We start from the raw sequence: 17,341 nt of genomic DNA, 5'->3' as shown, positions 1-17,341 counted from the left end.
TACATTTATCTGAATTCTTGCATTAGTTGAAAAAGCTTCTATACAACTACTGTGAAGCTTATTTCCAAATTATTCAGTGTCTGGTTTTCAGTTAAACGTGAATTTAAGGAATCAAAAAATCTAAGGTATGAGCCAATTTAAAGATTCATCTGCACTCCTAACTTGGGGAATGAACAATGTTAACTGATGAGATTTTTAGATCCATTATTCAAATCCCGAAATGTTGAAGGAAAAAAATACTGGACATATTTCAGGGAACCACGCATTTTGCATCCTTTTTCTATAATGCAAGTCCAAATATGAAAAAGAAATATCAGCCTATTACATGTATCATTCCTTTCTCAGTACTCCTTTACCTCAAAATTTCTTTGATGGCTTCAATTTGTAAATTGAAGTCCCTGTGAATGGGAGAATGGTGTCCCAGGATTATTACCATCAGCTCGTGAAAGAATTCATTTCTATATATTCCCCGATATAAAAATTTCAAAAGTTTCTAAAATTTTAAATCTTTCCATATTACACTGAAAGAAACAACCCCAAGCACCCATAAGTACTGTTTTGCAGATGATATGGTTAAAATGCGTGTATTTCATTAGGACTTTAAAAAGTCCTGTAAAGAATTACTAAAAATGAATAGAATTCAATTGGTACAAGTGTTTGATCTTGAGGAATTCTATGCAAAAATAAGCACATTTATCACCTTCAGTGAAAAAGATAAATAGTTTCTTAAATCAATGGTTACAATTCATTTTGATATGCTCTTAGAACTTGGAATACATTACAGTAAAATTTTGCAAAGTGTTCACTGTAAGAATGACATAGGCTGGGCTTTTACCATTTAGAAAAACTGTTATCATCTAGCTCAGTTTTGCCATACCTGTTTATTATGTATTTCTTTATTCTAGAGAATCTTTTTCAATGCTTGTAATTGCTTATTAAAATGAAAATAAAGCACCACAAAATTGAGGCTTAAGTAAAATATATAACCTTATTTTTCTATTCTTATCCCGTATGTTCCTATTACTAATATATCAAACTGCATATGCAAACTATATCATATCAATTTTTTTATTTTTAATTACTGACCAATTTTTCATATTTGAGGAGATTCACAGTTAGACAAAAAGAGAAGAGCAGCTTGTCCTTTTCAAAGAGGGAGCGACACACATTGACATAAAGTGAGTATGTAAAATGATCCTTGAGGATCTTCAACCTACAGGTGTCAGAAAAAAGAACAACCTTCCATTAATATCACTTTAAAGAGTGAGCACTCTGGAAACCTATTACAAACCATTTAGATCTCCTTTGTTCTAATAAACTCTCTGGTTCGTTACCCCAAAGCAATCATTAAATGCATGTACCACTTGTGAGCAAAATAATGTAAAAAAACATTTAAGTGCAATTACATCTTAGTAACACATGATTTTCAGAGCAAGCGAGAGGTCCCTTTTTGGGAGGGGCAGAAGAGAGCAGCAATTTTAAAATTCATAAATATATATAAATACCAAGGACCAAGGCCAAAATTAAAACAGTCCATCTTTAAAGGTTATCTGAAATGTGTTTCCTGTTCTACAGAGCATTTTCCTTAATATACTATAAAAACAAATATATTTTAAAACGTCAGTGATTTATTATCAATAATTTCCTTCAAATACAAAGCAGGCCATCTATTGTTTTATGAAGGTTTAAGTTTGAATACCTTGAATACCTAGTCAAAGTAAGGAAAATCAAGTCGTGGTTAGAAATGCAGTGTCTGAATTTGCACAACTACTTTAAACACTTCTTTCAAAGTGGTAACAAAGACGTGGAGAGGTGCTATGGCTTTTTGGCAGGGAGCTACTCAGAGGGTACTCCTACAGTGCAGACATAGTGATCATTCAGAAACGTAAGTGTGATCTATTATAACTGAAAAGGAGAAAGCTTTTGACAGAAGATTGAGAGCAAGCTATGTTGTTTGATTTGTGTCTCCTTTTCAGTCTTGTGTTTCAATGTTTTTTTGTTTTCTTCCACTCAGCTAACAAGAAATAGACCATTTTTAATAATTACTATAATATATAAATGCTCCTGTTTTCTATTAGCATTTTAAGTCCTTTCAAAATTACTGATTCCTCATCAGGTACATAGATATACATACAATTTATACACAAAATATTGACACAAAGATGGCCATAGCACAAAATGTAAACTTTTTTTCATGTTACAGAAGTAACAGGGTTTGAATGGGAAAAAAAATGATTAAATAAAAAAATCTCAGACAAAGCCTGTAGTAAAAAAATGTCTGACTAGTGAAGATAGCCCAATACATTCTTATGTGAATTATTAATGAGAATTTTCTGTGAGTCTGTCTTCCTTTGCCTTCACTGGGCAAAATTATCAAAATGGGCTTACACCAATCATTCCCTGGGAAAACATACTGTTAGCTGGCATTCAGGTGCTGTATCTTTATATTACTGCTGACAGAAAGGTTCTGAATCAAAATTAGATTATTTTATTTTTTCCTTACTTTAATTTAGGCACACAGGCATACAGAGTTTTTTTGAGCTATAAAAGAGTAAGATTTAAAGTCAAAGAGCTAGGTTTATAGAACAGAGATTGCCTTATTGGTAAAAGGCTACCTTGAATGTAGTTTCAAATATGATACCAAAATATTAAGCTCTGACTTAAATGATGAGCATCATTGTGCTAGATGATGAGCATCATGATGCTAGACTTAGATTGCCCAGACCGTGACTAAATTCTAACAGAAGAAATAACCTTCATAACAAGTATGCCACTAAACTGAACACTACACATTAAACTACACACCAAGTACTACCTCACCAGGTACTACAACTTACTTGTATTTAAATAAAATATAGACAGTAATGGATAATTCAGAAATTGCCATTTGCAATATTAACTAGAAAAATTTTCTGTATACAAATTGGGAGAGTAATTTCCCTCTCCCAACCTTTGTTCATTTGATGAACAGGCAAGTAGCTAAGTAACAGAAGCAATGCTCTGTGATCTTAAGATTAAATAAAGCCACTAAAGTAGAATTTAGTAACTGATGTGACAGAACACTGAAAAACTTTCTTTAAACAATCTCTGTGTAAATAATTCAATTCAAGGGTATATTTTGAATAATCCTAATGTGATCTGTGAGGTCCATCACATGTAACATAAATTCAGATCATTAAAGATTGTACAGTTTCTCCTGTTCTCATGAACAAGCTGGAAGAGGAAGGGACATCTTAAGTACAAAACAATAATCAAACTGAATTTAAAAAATGGTTGGGTAATTACTGCCTTGCACACCCTGTAGCCAAGAGCTGCAGTGACAAGACTTCATTCTCTCTCACCAGTTCTGTGAAAAAGTTTCTTGTCTGTTTCTTGAAGACATACAACGTCACTATATGAAATGAAATATAAAAGTGGACCATTTTTATGTAACTGATACTTTGTAATTTCACACATGACTTGAGGTAGCAATTATTAAATAGAAATAGTGGAATATGTTGCACTTGTAATATATTGTACCATTTTGTTTCTATGAATAAATTATTTTCCAGAAAAGTATCCGACATGTATATGTACAAAAAATATTTCAAAACACAATGCCTGAGACAATACACTTTGGAGTAACGATAGTAACATTTCCAGAGTAACTATGAATACATCACCAATTACAAATGGTGAATTATCACTCTTACCTTGTTTGTAGAACTTCTGATTGCTCCGAATTATCTATAGACATGATGAAAAGGTTAATAAACCACATGAGTGAATACTGGTACATTGGCTCAATGTTGGCTAGATCAGCTATAGAAAAAAACAAGATTGACGAATGGATAGCAATAGGACGATAGCCCATACGAGTAGCATCAATCTTCTTTTCTGTCTCTTCAGCTACAGCTTGCTTTTCAGAAATCTCATTAGCCAGAACTTTGGAAGAAGACAATATCTTGATAGCAGTTTCATCCTCCAAAATGTTTCCTTCTGAGGCTGAAAGAACTTCTAAAATCTTGTCTTCTATTTCTTTTAGTTGTCTAAAATAATAGACAAGATTTTTCACATATGAAAGTTACAGCTGTTTTCTGTGAGTTTCTATAAAGACAATGTGTAGAATTCTATTCATGGTATGCAACTTACATAACAGACCTTTTTTTCATATTAAATTTATGAAAAATTTATCCACTCTCAGGCTAAAAATGGATGGCAAAGGTAAGAAATGACAAACCGCTTTGAATACTGCACATTTCATGCTTCAACCCATGGGTAAGGATGCCCTTTGCCATGTAAAATCAGTGTAAATCTAGCACGCAATGAAAACATTTCTAAAACACAACCATTAATATCTAATCAAAATTTGTGAAGACAGCAAATCATATGCCAACATCATGGAAAGGATACATAAAAACACAGGACAGGATCAAGAGTTACCTTTTGCAATTACACAACCCACAATTCTGCTCTTTAACATTTTCTAGTAATCCCAGAAATAGGAAACCATATCAGAAGAACAGCACAACCAGTAAGAATATGAGTAAGAGCATGCACCCCAATCAGCCTAAAAACAAACAGAAGCCTAACTTTGGGTTCTCAAAAAGAAAAAAAAAAAAAAAGGTCTCAGAAATGTATTTCTTTAAACTGCAATCTGCTCTATCCCTAGCAAGGGAAGTTATCTTGATACCTTTTATTCTCAGCCCCTTGAAAGATAAGGGCTTGTTTTTCTTCTTCAAGATCTGGCCTTTCTCTTGCAACTACAATTCCAAGAAGCTGATCCTGCATTCCTTCTGAAGTTATCATGAAGTTCAATAATGTTACCTGTTAGAAGAAATATTTTTTGAAAGATAGCACAGTTATGGCCAGATGCAATTAAAATGCTTCTTCATTTACAAGATGGAATTTGTATAAGATCATGTAATATGCTCAACCAGACTTTGAGAGTCAATAAATTGAAACTGACGGTTTAAGATAATGTGTTGAAAAGGATTAACCCAGAAAGTTAACCATAAAAGGGATCTGACAAGAATGTATAGAATTTCATTCTGTTCCTCAAAATTACACTGAAACTTTGAATATCAAAGTTTGTATAACATGAACTTTGACATGCAAGAGGGATCTACCCATTGATACCTGTATGCATCAAGCAGCCTTCACAGAGACAGGAGCAAAACATTTCTATGAATGGAAGATTCAACTTAATGTACAGATTTTTGTAAATAAATTTGGTATTGTTTGTTTTCCAGAATTGTTTCATCTGAACATCCCAGTGCACATTGGATGCTGGCACAGTATTTTGCAAAAATATACATAAAGACTTTTATCCAAAGATAGTAAAGACAAATTATTGTTTAAAAGAATTCCCATCCCATGACATATTTATAGTGGATCCAGAAAAACCCACATGCTCTTGCTGAAGAAGTGGCAAAAATGTACAATATTTTACATGAGAAAGGAAAGGAATACATTACCAGCAGAAGGCTAGAAAATAGTTTGATGCAAGTAGTTCAAAACGAAGAAAATAATCTAGTTATCAATCGTCAAGACTGATTAAAGTCTTGGTTTTAATTAATTGACTAGGTAATAGTGACTACAGCTCCTCTTTGGGCTTTTTTGGTGCATACAGATACCATTGACTTGTGTTTCAAAAAACATTCACCTTCAGCATAGTGATCAGTTAGAATATGGAATACCTGTGGAGTTAATTTGTCTTATCTGCTTCTGCCACTAATAATACCTGAAATTTGTCCAAATATTTGAGGCTTTTTTTCATTAGTTTTGCTTTAAAGTTAGGAGGGGTAGTATTTTAACTTTCTCAAAATACATCACTAATAGTTCTTTGTTATAGTAAGCCTCAACTGAAAAAAAATTAGCATATCACACTGTTCTTTGACACAGGAATTTTGAGAGGAGATTCACATCTATGTGACACTAAGAATCAATAAGATCTTCACAAGCATCATGGCGTACTTCTTCCTCACCTTATTTCACAATTTCATTAATGGGAAATATAAGAGGGACCTAATGTTTCAGAACTTCAAGAGTCTTGTATATGCTCCATTTCCCTCTTCAAAGTAAAAGGCTAGCTAAAACAGGGTCATGAGTTAGCTCTCAGTCAGAGCTGCCATGCTCAGAAAGGTTGTCTGGTTCAGACATCGGAAGCTCTGAGGTCTAAGTGCAAACTTCTGTCTACATCCTACATTTCTCCTTGGTCCCTGAGGGACAGAATGATATTTTTTATGGACATGAGTAAGTCACCTTTCCCTAAGCAATGCTGAAAATGATCTGATTTTTTTAGTGTTTTTTACTACATTTAATTAATAATGTTAGATACAGAAAAAAGCTACTCCAAATAGCTAATAACTGCAAATACATATCTATGTAGTGTAAATACACGTAAATCTATAACCTATGTCTCTTTGCAGGCTTTACTATGTAAGTCACACCAGAACTCAGTACAATCTTTCTCTGTGAAATACGATAACCATTTTCCCTGGACTCATTTCATTAGCTAGCTCCTGAATAATCCTTGGGAAAAGTTCACCAATGCATGTTGCAATTAGCTTCTGACCAAGATATTTAGATATCACTTTTCTGCCTCCTGCTCCCTGTACATGAGCCACCTTAGTCAGCTTGCCCAACAGTGCGTGGTGTAGCTGGGAGTATACGCAACCATGTCACAAAAAAACTGCTCCTCATTAGAGCAATTAACAACTTAAGTCTGACTGCGTGGAACCTGAGTAGAGAAAATTCATCTTTAGAAACTTTGTAATTGGGAGCGGGCAGGTGGAAAAGAAGACTGTATTGGCGGTTGATTGGCAATCAAAGATCAATGTCTAGGTGATTTGATGTGCATTGAAAAGTTATTCCCTTTCATTAATTTTTGTCCATTTTTCCTGCATCAGTACAACAATGAAGGCATTGTTGAAACGACTTCAATGTTTCATCTTTCAGTATAGTCTATGTTTAGTCAAAGTGTAAACGTGAAACAGTTTTTAAAAAAATAATAATAAATAAAAGGGGGAATATATCTCCCAAGCAACTTCAAAAAGACTAAACCATCAATTTTATTCTTTAAAGCAGGAAACCACCTTTTTTTTCCTAACATAGCAAAATAACTACAGTTATCAAATATATAAATGTGTAAATATATTTTCTATCTGTTATAAACAAGGCACAATGCCAGGAATTGCTCAGACTCCTGCCCCTAACTATACTACAGATAAAAATCATGAACATGAAAGCCCAATGTAGAGTTTGCATGCGAGGTGACTATTATATTAAGTCCTTGTAAATATTTATAAAATAAAAGGTGACTAAATAGCATCAGGAGATACAGACTGGGAAAGGTGATAAAATTAAATAAATAAATAAATTCCTGACAGTATGAAAGAAATACAGTATTGCAAGGTGAAGTATTAGATCTTAGAATTGTTGACATTTGTTGTATGATACCAGTCTTCTAGCAGTGTAAAAAAAAAACAAAACAGTGTTGGCAGGGGAGGAGGAATAAACAAATGCCAGAAAGTCTTTCCTGGTTTTAGCCAAGACATCATTTTAAAATTAAAACAGAGTTGCACATTCATTTTCAAAATTCTCACCTTAACAGATGTTTCAGGAAGATAATGTGGATTTCTCAGCTTAGTTGTAATATAAAAGCGGAATTCAGGAGCGTACTCGATAATGGAGTCTCCAAGGCAAATGCATATACTCCCTGACTGCTTAAATGTCTGTTTGAGCAAAAGTGGCTCTAGGATAGGATCAAGTTCTTCTCCAACATTCTCCAGTAGCACTTCAAAATAACGTAAGAATTAGTAGGACTTACTTGGTATTTATATTACTGATTGACTGTTCTTGACAATACCTATGTATGATGTGTATTTACAGTGTGCAAACAATAAAAATATAAATCAAGCAATATCTAGAGATAAGGTTAATGTCTCTTAGAGCATTCAGCTGACTGAAAAATGAATCCAAGAAATGTATCTTGAATTTATTTTTCTAGTATTATATAAATTTGCAAAAAAGCAACTAAAATGCTATCATTATTACTGCTGCCAATGGTTTAGAAGAAAAGTTTAAGGCTACCAATTTTTAAAAGGGAAATAACAACAAATTAAATGCCATATACCACAGAAATAATTTTGGGTAACTAAGTCTGCTTCAATTTTCACTGTAAGCATCTGAGATTGTCAAAATAAAGAAAGAAATAATGGAGAATAAACAATCCATTTCTTTATTTGTAGTCCAGTTAGCCATTGAAAAATAGCTGCAATTGTACCTATGTGTTTCATTAATTTATTTCTATTTGAGGGTAATAAGACTACTTGCAATAAATGTTACAGAGATAATAGAAATAGATACTACAGAGAATACAAGAATCATTAATGATCACAGCTTAGCAATCTAGTATTTATACTCTTGAAAAGCCAAATAAAAACAGCATTAATTTTCAGAAATAAAATTATTGTAACATGAAAACAAAGAAATGGCAAATCTCATAAAGCAATTAAAAGATACAAATTAAATTGAGTATTCTAATTATATTGTGCTAAGAAGTATCTTATAACCTGGGGTGAGGACTTCAATTACTATAGTACTAATTAGATTCAACACTAGAAAAAACTTTGTCAGTTTTCCTTAACTATGTGAACATTTGATTCTCACTGGAGTTTCATTTTTTTAGGTAATTGTGCCCTCTCCAGGCTCTTCTGTAATTTACACTTTCATTAGTAAGTAACCTACCGGGACTGCCAAACTGAATGCAATTTTCCAGTGTTGTAACAAATTGAGGGTCACTGAGTTTGATTATATGCAAGTTATTGGCTTTTTCCATGTTCTTTATCCATTTATTTGCTTGACCTTGAGGATCTATCATCAGGGGCCATCTTCTTGCATTACTGAAAAGAAAAATACAAAAAAAACTTTCAAAACTGAAATATAAGACCTTCAAATGATTACCTCAAAGTACTTCTTAAAGCAATTTATTCCCTTTTGTCATTAGAACAAAGCAAGTAGTAGGCACATGTTCAGGTATAATCCTTAATGAATTTAAAAGGACATAGATTAATCTTAAAAGTTCTTTGTTTACAAAAAATAATTTTCCTCTTTCAAATAAAGAATTTAGAATAAGACTTACTTCCTAGGAAGTTTAATTTTATAACACTATCAAAATAGAAAGATCACTAAGCTTTGAAATTTTGAACAGCTTTATTAAAGTCATATGCATAAGTGAGCATTTTCAAGTGAAAAAGAATGGAATTTCCCACTAAAGAGACATTTTAGTGTTAGTATAAAGGGAAATACACAAGCAGATTCAAAAGGTATCTACCTTTTAATCCCTAATCCCTAAATAGCAATAAATACTAAGAATTTCTGGATTTTATTTTTGGCAGACTTAGTGTCCTGGTTTCGGCTGGGATAGAGTTAGTTTTCGTCCCAGCAGCTGGTATAGTGCTGTGTTTGGGATTTGGGATGAGAATAATGTTGATAACACACTGATGGTTTAGTGTTGCTAAGTAGTGCTTATACTAGTCAAAGACTTTTATAGCTTCTCATGCCCAGCCAGCGAGAAGCTGGGAGGGGGCGCAGCCGGGAGAGCTGACCCACACTGCCCACCGCCCAGAAGGGTACACCATAACATATGACGTCATGTGCAGTATATAAACTGGGGGAGTTGGCTGAGGGCAATTGTATTGTGCATAATTTCTTTTGTATATTCTTGTATCATCATCATCATCAATAGTAATAATAGTAATAATTCTCCTCCCCATCCCACTGCTGGGGGGGAGGATATATAAACTGGGGGAGTTGGCTGAGGGCAATTGTATTGTGCATAATTTCTTTTGTATATTCTTGTATCAGCATCAGCATCATCAATAGTAATAATAGTAATAATTCTCCTCCCCATCCCACTGCTGGGGGGGAGGAGTGAGCGAGCGGCTGTGTGGTGCTTGATTGCCCGCTGGGGTTAAACCACGGCAGTTAGTAACTACTTCACAGATGTTTTACAGTATTCTCCACCACATATAGTTACATTACCAAGATACCTAAGACTAGTGACACATTTTAATGGTAAATTACAATTACAGCAATAATCACCTAAATAAGAAACCATCTAAGCAAGCAGAAGTGAGAATTCCAAAATAAATGTAATCCTAAACATTTAGATCAAGGGGTCCAAGCCAGATCCCATTTGGTTAGGAGGTATAATATAGTCTAGCACTGGAAGGAAAAAACCAAACACAGCAATACCTTTTTTTCCATGTGCAGCATAAACGGAAGTCTTTCAGACTACTTCTATGGACTCTATCGTTATTACAAGGTAGCTTACACACAATGATGCTGACAAATTATCATTAATAATTTTTGTCTAAATTGAACCTCTCTCCCATGAAAAATTCTTATTCACAAATAAAACTTGCAACGTAAACATATCTGTAGTCTTATTTTCCTTAAAAATACTACGATGAAATGTATGCAATTAAGTAGAACATCTCATTTTTGTCTAATCTTCAAATATACTTTTTTTAGAGAGAGTGATGTTTTATGAAAGCTTTCTATGAATTGTCAACAGAAAGCAGTAAGCTTTGAATTAGAAAAAGGTACAGAGCAAGAAGTTCTAGATACAGTGTAAGTTCTAAAAGACAATGCTCAGACAAACTTAGTTCAATGTAATCTAAAGTTCTTGCAGGCTTATTAGTTCCAAAATTGCTGGCAGGCAAAACCATGTAACACATTCTAAACCTTTATTGTCTTTCAAGAGAGTAATTTTAAAAGAAGCAAAGCACAGTTTAAGAGAAAAATATTCTCTGTTACAATCTCTATTCCACAAAAGTCTTCAGGACTGAGTGTAGCTGTAAGACCTATTTAAACATGTAAATATAACACACAATAACAGGCATGTAATCCTTAATCCAAGGGTTCAGCTATCTGGGACTCAGGTCCAGATCTGTGAAGCGCAGCTGTGTGATTCTGGATTATCATTACTGAAAAAATACTCTTTTTAAGCTGTGAGAGACTAGATAAGCAAAACTGTAAGAGACAAAAAGTGAAAACAAAGCCAAAAGGGAAGTTGGTTGCTTGGGAATAGTAACTCACAAGAAGTTATGGAACTTTAGAAAGAAGAAAAAAGCAGAGACTGTTGTCTATCTTTTTGGCAACCAATGTCAGATCTGGCAGCTCAGCAAGGTCAGGTACCAGTCCTTTCCAAGATGCAATGGAGGCCAACATTTCCCCACCTCAGTACCAGCCTTCTGGCTAGGGCAAACAAAGTTATGAGTGAAAAAATAATTCTATACTTGGAAATGATGGCTGATCCTGCTTGCAGAATCTCTGCACAGTAAAATGTCCCTAGATAAACACGATTCCCTTAGAAGAAGGAACATATATGGAGGTAGAGAGCACAAGCATCTTAGGTCCTTTGGACTGAAAATGGAGATTGTGGAAGCAAGATAGCAGCAGTTTAGCAGCAAAAGTTTTGGAAGAGAAATGTAGCATGTGTGGCAGTAGCCTGAGATTATACATGGGATGCTACAGAGGTTCCTTCTGTCACAAATCGGACTTGGAAGTGACCATTCACCAGCTGATGGAGGATAGCTTTCTTCCCCCTTGTAGAATGATTTATGAAAATGTGTCATCTGGAAGGGACCCTGTCCAGCCTACCCATGAAGGAAGAAAGCTTTCACAGGTAGATGCATTTAGAGATTCAGGAAATGCATTTGTAATCCACCAGGACAGTGTAATATCTAAGCAGACATTAAGAAAGTTAAAATGTGGGCTTTGTAAAGTTACAAGTATTTTGAATAATTTGACAAATACAGATAAGGACAAATGTAGCAACATAGTAGGTCTGGAGAAGCAAACAGAGGATTTTAAATCTGAATGAGGCAGTAGCATCAGCAGTATTAGAAGACAATCTCACAGTAGGTAACAGTCATTAGTTGGTGACAGTTCACCAATGGACCAAAGTGTACAGCTCAGAATTGCTGAGCTCCCAAATTGCTAGGTGGTTCAGCTCTTTATGAGAACCCAAAGGGAGACCCAAGGCATATATTGCCAGATGATTTTAAGAGTAAGATGATACAAGGTGATACAGCAACTGCAAACTGTAAACTGAGCACAGCAAACTTACATGTTAAGCACATTCTAAAAGACAATATTTATGTATGTAATTTGCTTATAATGATTTTGCTTGTTCTAATTTTAAAACAGGAATTTAAAATTTGAGAAAACCTCAGCTAAAACCCACAGTATGTATTTCTTTTCCTAATTACTTCAAAGTTTCATTCACATATTATTTTCAGCATATCCCATTTCAGACTTAACTGCGTAACAGACATGAAATACTTAAGATTGAATAACTAAAGAGTGGTTCTCTAATAACAGCCAAACATATGTATCTTTCATCAACAATAAAATCCTTCTTTATTGATGGGAATGCATAAGCAGTCACTGTGTATGTTTGCAAATTATCCTTGAATAGCTCTCTAATTCTGCTTTTAAAAAAAATCTGTTGTTATAGGAAGCTTGAGTTGCATTTTATATGGTTCCTGGGGTCCTAGTACAAAATTTATCTAGCCATGAACTCATAACTACAGGCATAATATGTATCATCAATTTGAGGTAAATTCTATCTCACATTTAAAAATTAAAAGCTATCACTATTTAGTTTTAAAATGCTAATCATCTTTCCATTCGTTCAAAGAGAATTTTCATCAAAGCTTTATAAAAATGAAGTGTTAGGATGTACTGTAGAAGTGTTGAATTCATTAACATTTGTCAACTGTTCAGCCTGAGTGATTGAGTTATCCACAGAATGGTTTAGGAAGAGACCGTCAAGTCCAACCATTAGCCTAGCACTGCCAAGTCCACCACTAAACCATGTCCCTTAGCATCACACCTACACATCTTTCAAATACCTCCAGGGATGGTGACTAAATCACTTCCCTGGGCATGCTCTTCCAGTGCTTGACAACCATTTTGGTGAAGAAATTTTTCCTAATACCCAATCTAAACCCCCCCGATGCAGCTTGATGCCATTTCCTCTCATCTTATTGCTTGTTCCATGGGGGAAGAGACCAACACCCATCTTGAGTGGTAAGTTCTCCCCTCAGCCTACTTTTCTCCAGACTAAATGACCCCAGTTCCCTCAGCTGCCCCTCCTAAGACTTGTTCTCCAGACCCCTCAGCAGCCTCATTGCCCTTCTTTGGACACGCTCCAGCACCTTAATGTCTGTCTTGTAGGGAGGGGCCCAAAATTGAACACAGTATTCAAGGTGCAGTGGACCAGTGCCAAGTACAAGGGTACAGTCACTTCCCTAATCCTTCTGGCCACACTATTTCTGACAGGATGCTGTTGGCCTTCTTGACCACCTGGGCACACTGCCTGCTCATATTCAGCCGGCTGTCAACCAACACCCCCCCCCAGTCCTTTTCTGCCAGGCTGCTCTCCAGCCACTCTTCCTCAAGCCTGTAGCGTTGCATGGGGTTGTTATGACCCAAGCACTTAGCCCATGTTGAACCTCAGACAGTTGGCCTCAGCTCATCAATCCAGCCTGTCCAGATCCTTCTGCAGAGCCCTCCCACCCTCCAGCAGATCAACACTCCCACCCAACTTGGTGTCATCTGCAAACTTACTGAGGGTGCACTCGATCCCCTCATCCAGATCATCGATAAAGATATTGAACAAGACCAGCCCCAGAACTGAGCCCTGGGGAACACCGCTTCTGACTAGCCACAAACCCGATTTAACTCCATTCACCACAACTCTTTGGGCCTGGCCATCCAGCCAGTTTTTTACCCAGCAAAGAGTACACACGTCCAAGCCATGAACAGACAGTTTCGTCCAGGAGAATGCTGTGGGAAATGGTGTCAAAGCCTTTACTAATTAATTTTATTAATACAGTAATTACTTAAAAAATGTTACATACACAATCATAATCCCAGCATATACCCTCTAACTTCAATAAGTAGTTTTGCTTCCAGAAGTACAATCAATTACAATTTTTTAAGTCAAATGAAAATAAGTTCAGGTTCTTCAGCTAAGGCATTACTTTGCCTTATCTGTTTCATTTTGCACTTTATCACCTATCCAGTTGCCAAAGCGGAAGTATTATCCACACATCTATGCTTTCAAAAGTTAACCCTATAATACACAATTTCAGTTACATGTGAAAACCTAACATTCACTCTGCAGTAAAAGAAATATTCTTTCACCAGTGCTATACAACATCAGAGTCCTCAAACAGTGAGAAGAATTGTCATCTAAACGGTAGCAAAAATTAAAGATATATATTAGTAACTTTCTGCAGTAGCATATTGTAAAAAAAGATGCATAAATGGTAGGTACGTGTTATCATAGACTCGACAACCATTAACCTGACTACAGAAAAGAATTATAAGAATTACTTATTCATTATACAGAATAGAGAACCAACGGATGTGAAGTAAATGGGTAGCAATCACAAAGAGAAAAGCAGTTAAAGCAACAATTCAGCTTCAGCTGTGCTGAGAACAAACCCTAAAAGCTAGAAGTCAGTAGCAGCACGTTAGAAAGCACACTGGACAGAACTGAGATGCTTGCTTTGTTTACAATAATAACACAAGTCTGAATGAAAATCACAACCACTTATGGAAGGTCTCAAAGCTTAGCCTATTGTAAGCGCCCAGCTCTGTATTTAACAAAACTGTTAGCACCGTACGGATCTCAGGCATCAGTAGGCATGTTAATCTAAAGCTAATCACTAGTGAGCTGTAGATATTTCTAGATGTTAAACATTAATGTGGTCAGTTCCCATGGCTATATGTTTTATACAAATCACTGATGTTTGCACTGATTGTGACATTGATCTATACAAGATGAACTCTGCGCAGACAAATGTAATTCTAGTGACTGTTGTGAGACACAGATGTGCATATATTAGAATACCACATTAAGAATATAGAATCGTCTTAAAAGTGAGAGGGAATAATATTAGAGTTCATGATATCCATATTTTCCTTCTATGAGGAATCTTGAGATTTCAGAATTTGTTTCACTTTCCAAGTAAGAATGAGAGTATCCTTAAATATGCAGAATTTTAAAATTTTTTTAGATCAATGTATTTTTAGATAAAGTCAAAGCATTTTATTTGGATGTAGCTTAAGGTAATTACAAAAGGGAAAATTTAAAAGCAAAAAAGGAATTGCAAAATGAAAAATAAATCCTTCTTTCCTTATCAGAACTTTCTTCAAGTTGTGATAAGACTGTTGTCATACTAACTACATTACGACAGGAAGCTAGAATTGCAACTGCCAAGCTTTTAACTATAAATAGTATTCTGTAAATTCCAGCACTCAAACGACGTAATTGAGTTTCTGCTATGAATTAACATTGTAATACTTCTTTTTAAAGTTCTTTGAGGACTGGACTGGGTGTAAAGAATACTTTGTGGCACCCCATTCATAATGCCTACTAAAGACGTCCCAACGCTAACCCAAAAACCAAAGCTCTCTTAGCTTTTGTCTAGGAATATGCCAGGTTGTTCTGTTCCAGAAGGGATCCTAGGAATGACTAGTTTGTATGAAGTATTGATAGTTAGGGGAATGAGGCCCTAATGAAAACAAACTTTAAATTGTCAGTACAGATAGTCCTTTTCACCTTGCACCAAATACCTAAAACTATCACATGGATGAGGAAAAGACCCGTATCTATGTCACGACTGCCTGAAGTCATTTGAAAGCACACCTTTCTTAAATCAGAGGTTATTGCAGGAAAGGCCTATCTCACCTTTTCTTGTTGAAGCAGTTTAGAAGTACATAGAATAAAAGGCAAGAGAGGAAGAAACTGGCAAGAGCATATGGTTGGGATCATCCTCGGTAAGAAAGACGACTAGAAATTCTTTCCATTGTAACTTTTTGCATCTCCCTTACTGCCTTCAGTAGAAGATATATATGGGCCTTTTCTGTTGTTTTATTACTGTGCCTTAGCAAAATAAAGATTCAGCTCATCAGTGTACAAACCAACACTTCCAAAATGTCAGGGCTTCGCACATTAAGTATGTTACAAGCCTAGATGTTAAAATCTTCTACCAGTTGGCAACATAAACTGGGAAACTGTTGATAGAGAAGTAATCAAGACATTTTCTACAGTATCTCCAGTTCCATCTTAAGGAAAAAGTGTGTGATTCTCATAGAAAGATTAGCAAAATAATCTTCAGTAGCTCTGCAGAAACGCCTCTTCATAGGAACTTAAGCCAGCATATTTCTTTAATATTAAACAGCTTTAGCTTTTTAAAGGGAATTACTGCCATATCTACTGATTATACTACAAGAACAGTATTCAAAATTCTATCCCTGAAGCATTTTAAGATGTCTTAAACTGAATCCAGTGTGCAGCATGCTTTTAAAAAAAAAAGGGGGGGGGGGGCAGGCAGAGGAAGGTATCATTATAGCAATTCATAGGAGTTAAAAAGGGAGTGAATTCACAGATTATAAAACTTTGCGTTATGAAGTTTAAAAGTATTACTAGTATTTCTTATAAATTTAAACATTACATTCATTTTATAACTCTGGTTGTTAAACTGGATATACAACAGAAAACTGTCTATAAAAATAATAACTGAAAAGCATGTTGTAAGAAGCTATTTAATGAAAAGTATTGTGATTTTTTTGTTGTTGTTGTTTTTTACTTACGAGATAATGATGCCATTATCAATAGAAAACATGTCAGAAGGTAGTCCAGCAATATTCCAAGCTCTGATCTCCACGGGGTCTCCCAGTGTGTTTGTTAAGGAAAAATCATCAGAAAAAGGAATGTCTTTTGTTTTACATAGCAATGCCCACTCTTTAGTTTGCATCTACATAAGAAGAAAGCAAACATTACCTGAAGTTCTGTCTATTCACAAAATTTTCAATGTGTTAAAAAAATTTATTTTTCAACCCATTTCCCATAACAGTTGCTACATACAAGGTCACTATATCTTCAAATGGAAAGAAACTCATCCTTCTGTATAAAATGTCTCTAAAAAAGCCTTCGTATATGATTTCTATATATGAAATATAAATTTATTTGGTCAGAGCCTTGGTATGATTTTATTTACCATTTCAGCAGTAGTCTTCTATACTATAAAATGAGTGTAGAACAAATGTACATATTCCAATCGGAAAAAAAATTAAAATCTTCATTATTTAACTTTCAGGACACACATAATGAGCACTTGTCAGGACTTAATCAAACTTAACAACTTAACAATCATTCCGAGTTGCTTTTCACTATTCTCTGTATTATATAAAGCACTACAGTTGTGTAAACTATACATGTTTGTATGGTGCATAATAATAATGAAGATACACATCTCTCAATATCTGAACCAAA

At 34.9% G+C, this 17,341-nt stretch overlaps 1 protein-coding gene across 1 annotated transcript in view; it reads right to left on the bottom strand.

Moving 5' to 3' along the window:
* The window catches only part of DNAH7 (dynein, axonemal, heavy chain 7), a gene marked incomplete at its 5' end in the record, with an annotated part of 112,562 nt that overhangs the window by 20,991 nt on the left and 74,230 nt on the right, over nt 1–17,341 (bottom strand). Inside the window, 6 exon segments of the mRNA XM_010297578.1 lie at nt 1,087–1,213; nt 3,693–4,028; nt 4,673–4,806; nt 7,587–7,777; nt 8,731–8,885; nt 16,660–16,823. Of these exon segments, the coding sequence (XP_010295880.1) occupies nt 1,087–1,213; nt 3,693–4,028; nt 4,673–4,806; nt 7,587–7,777; nt 8,731–8,885; nt 16,660–16,823 (1,107 nt within the window).

The sequence above is a fragment of the Phaethon lepturus genome, unplaced genomic scaffold, assembly GCF_000687285.1.
Source record: "Phaethon lepturus isolate BGI_N335 unplaced genomic scaffold, ASM68728v1 scaffold2102, whole genome shotgun sequence".
NCBI classification, from domain to species: Eukaryota; Metazoa; Chordata; class Aves; order Phaethontiformes; family Phaethontidae; genus Phaethon; species Phaethon lepturus.
Note: the sequence above shows the minus strand (reverse complement) of the source record. Positions and strands in the feature narration are given on the sequence as shown.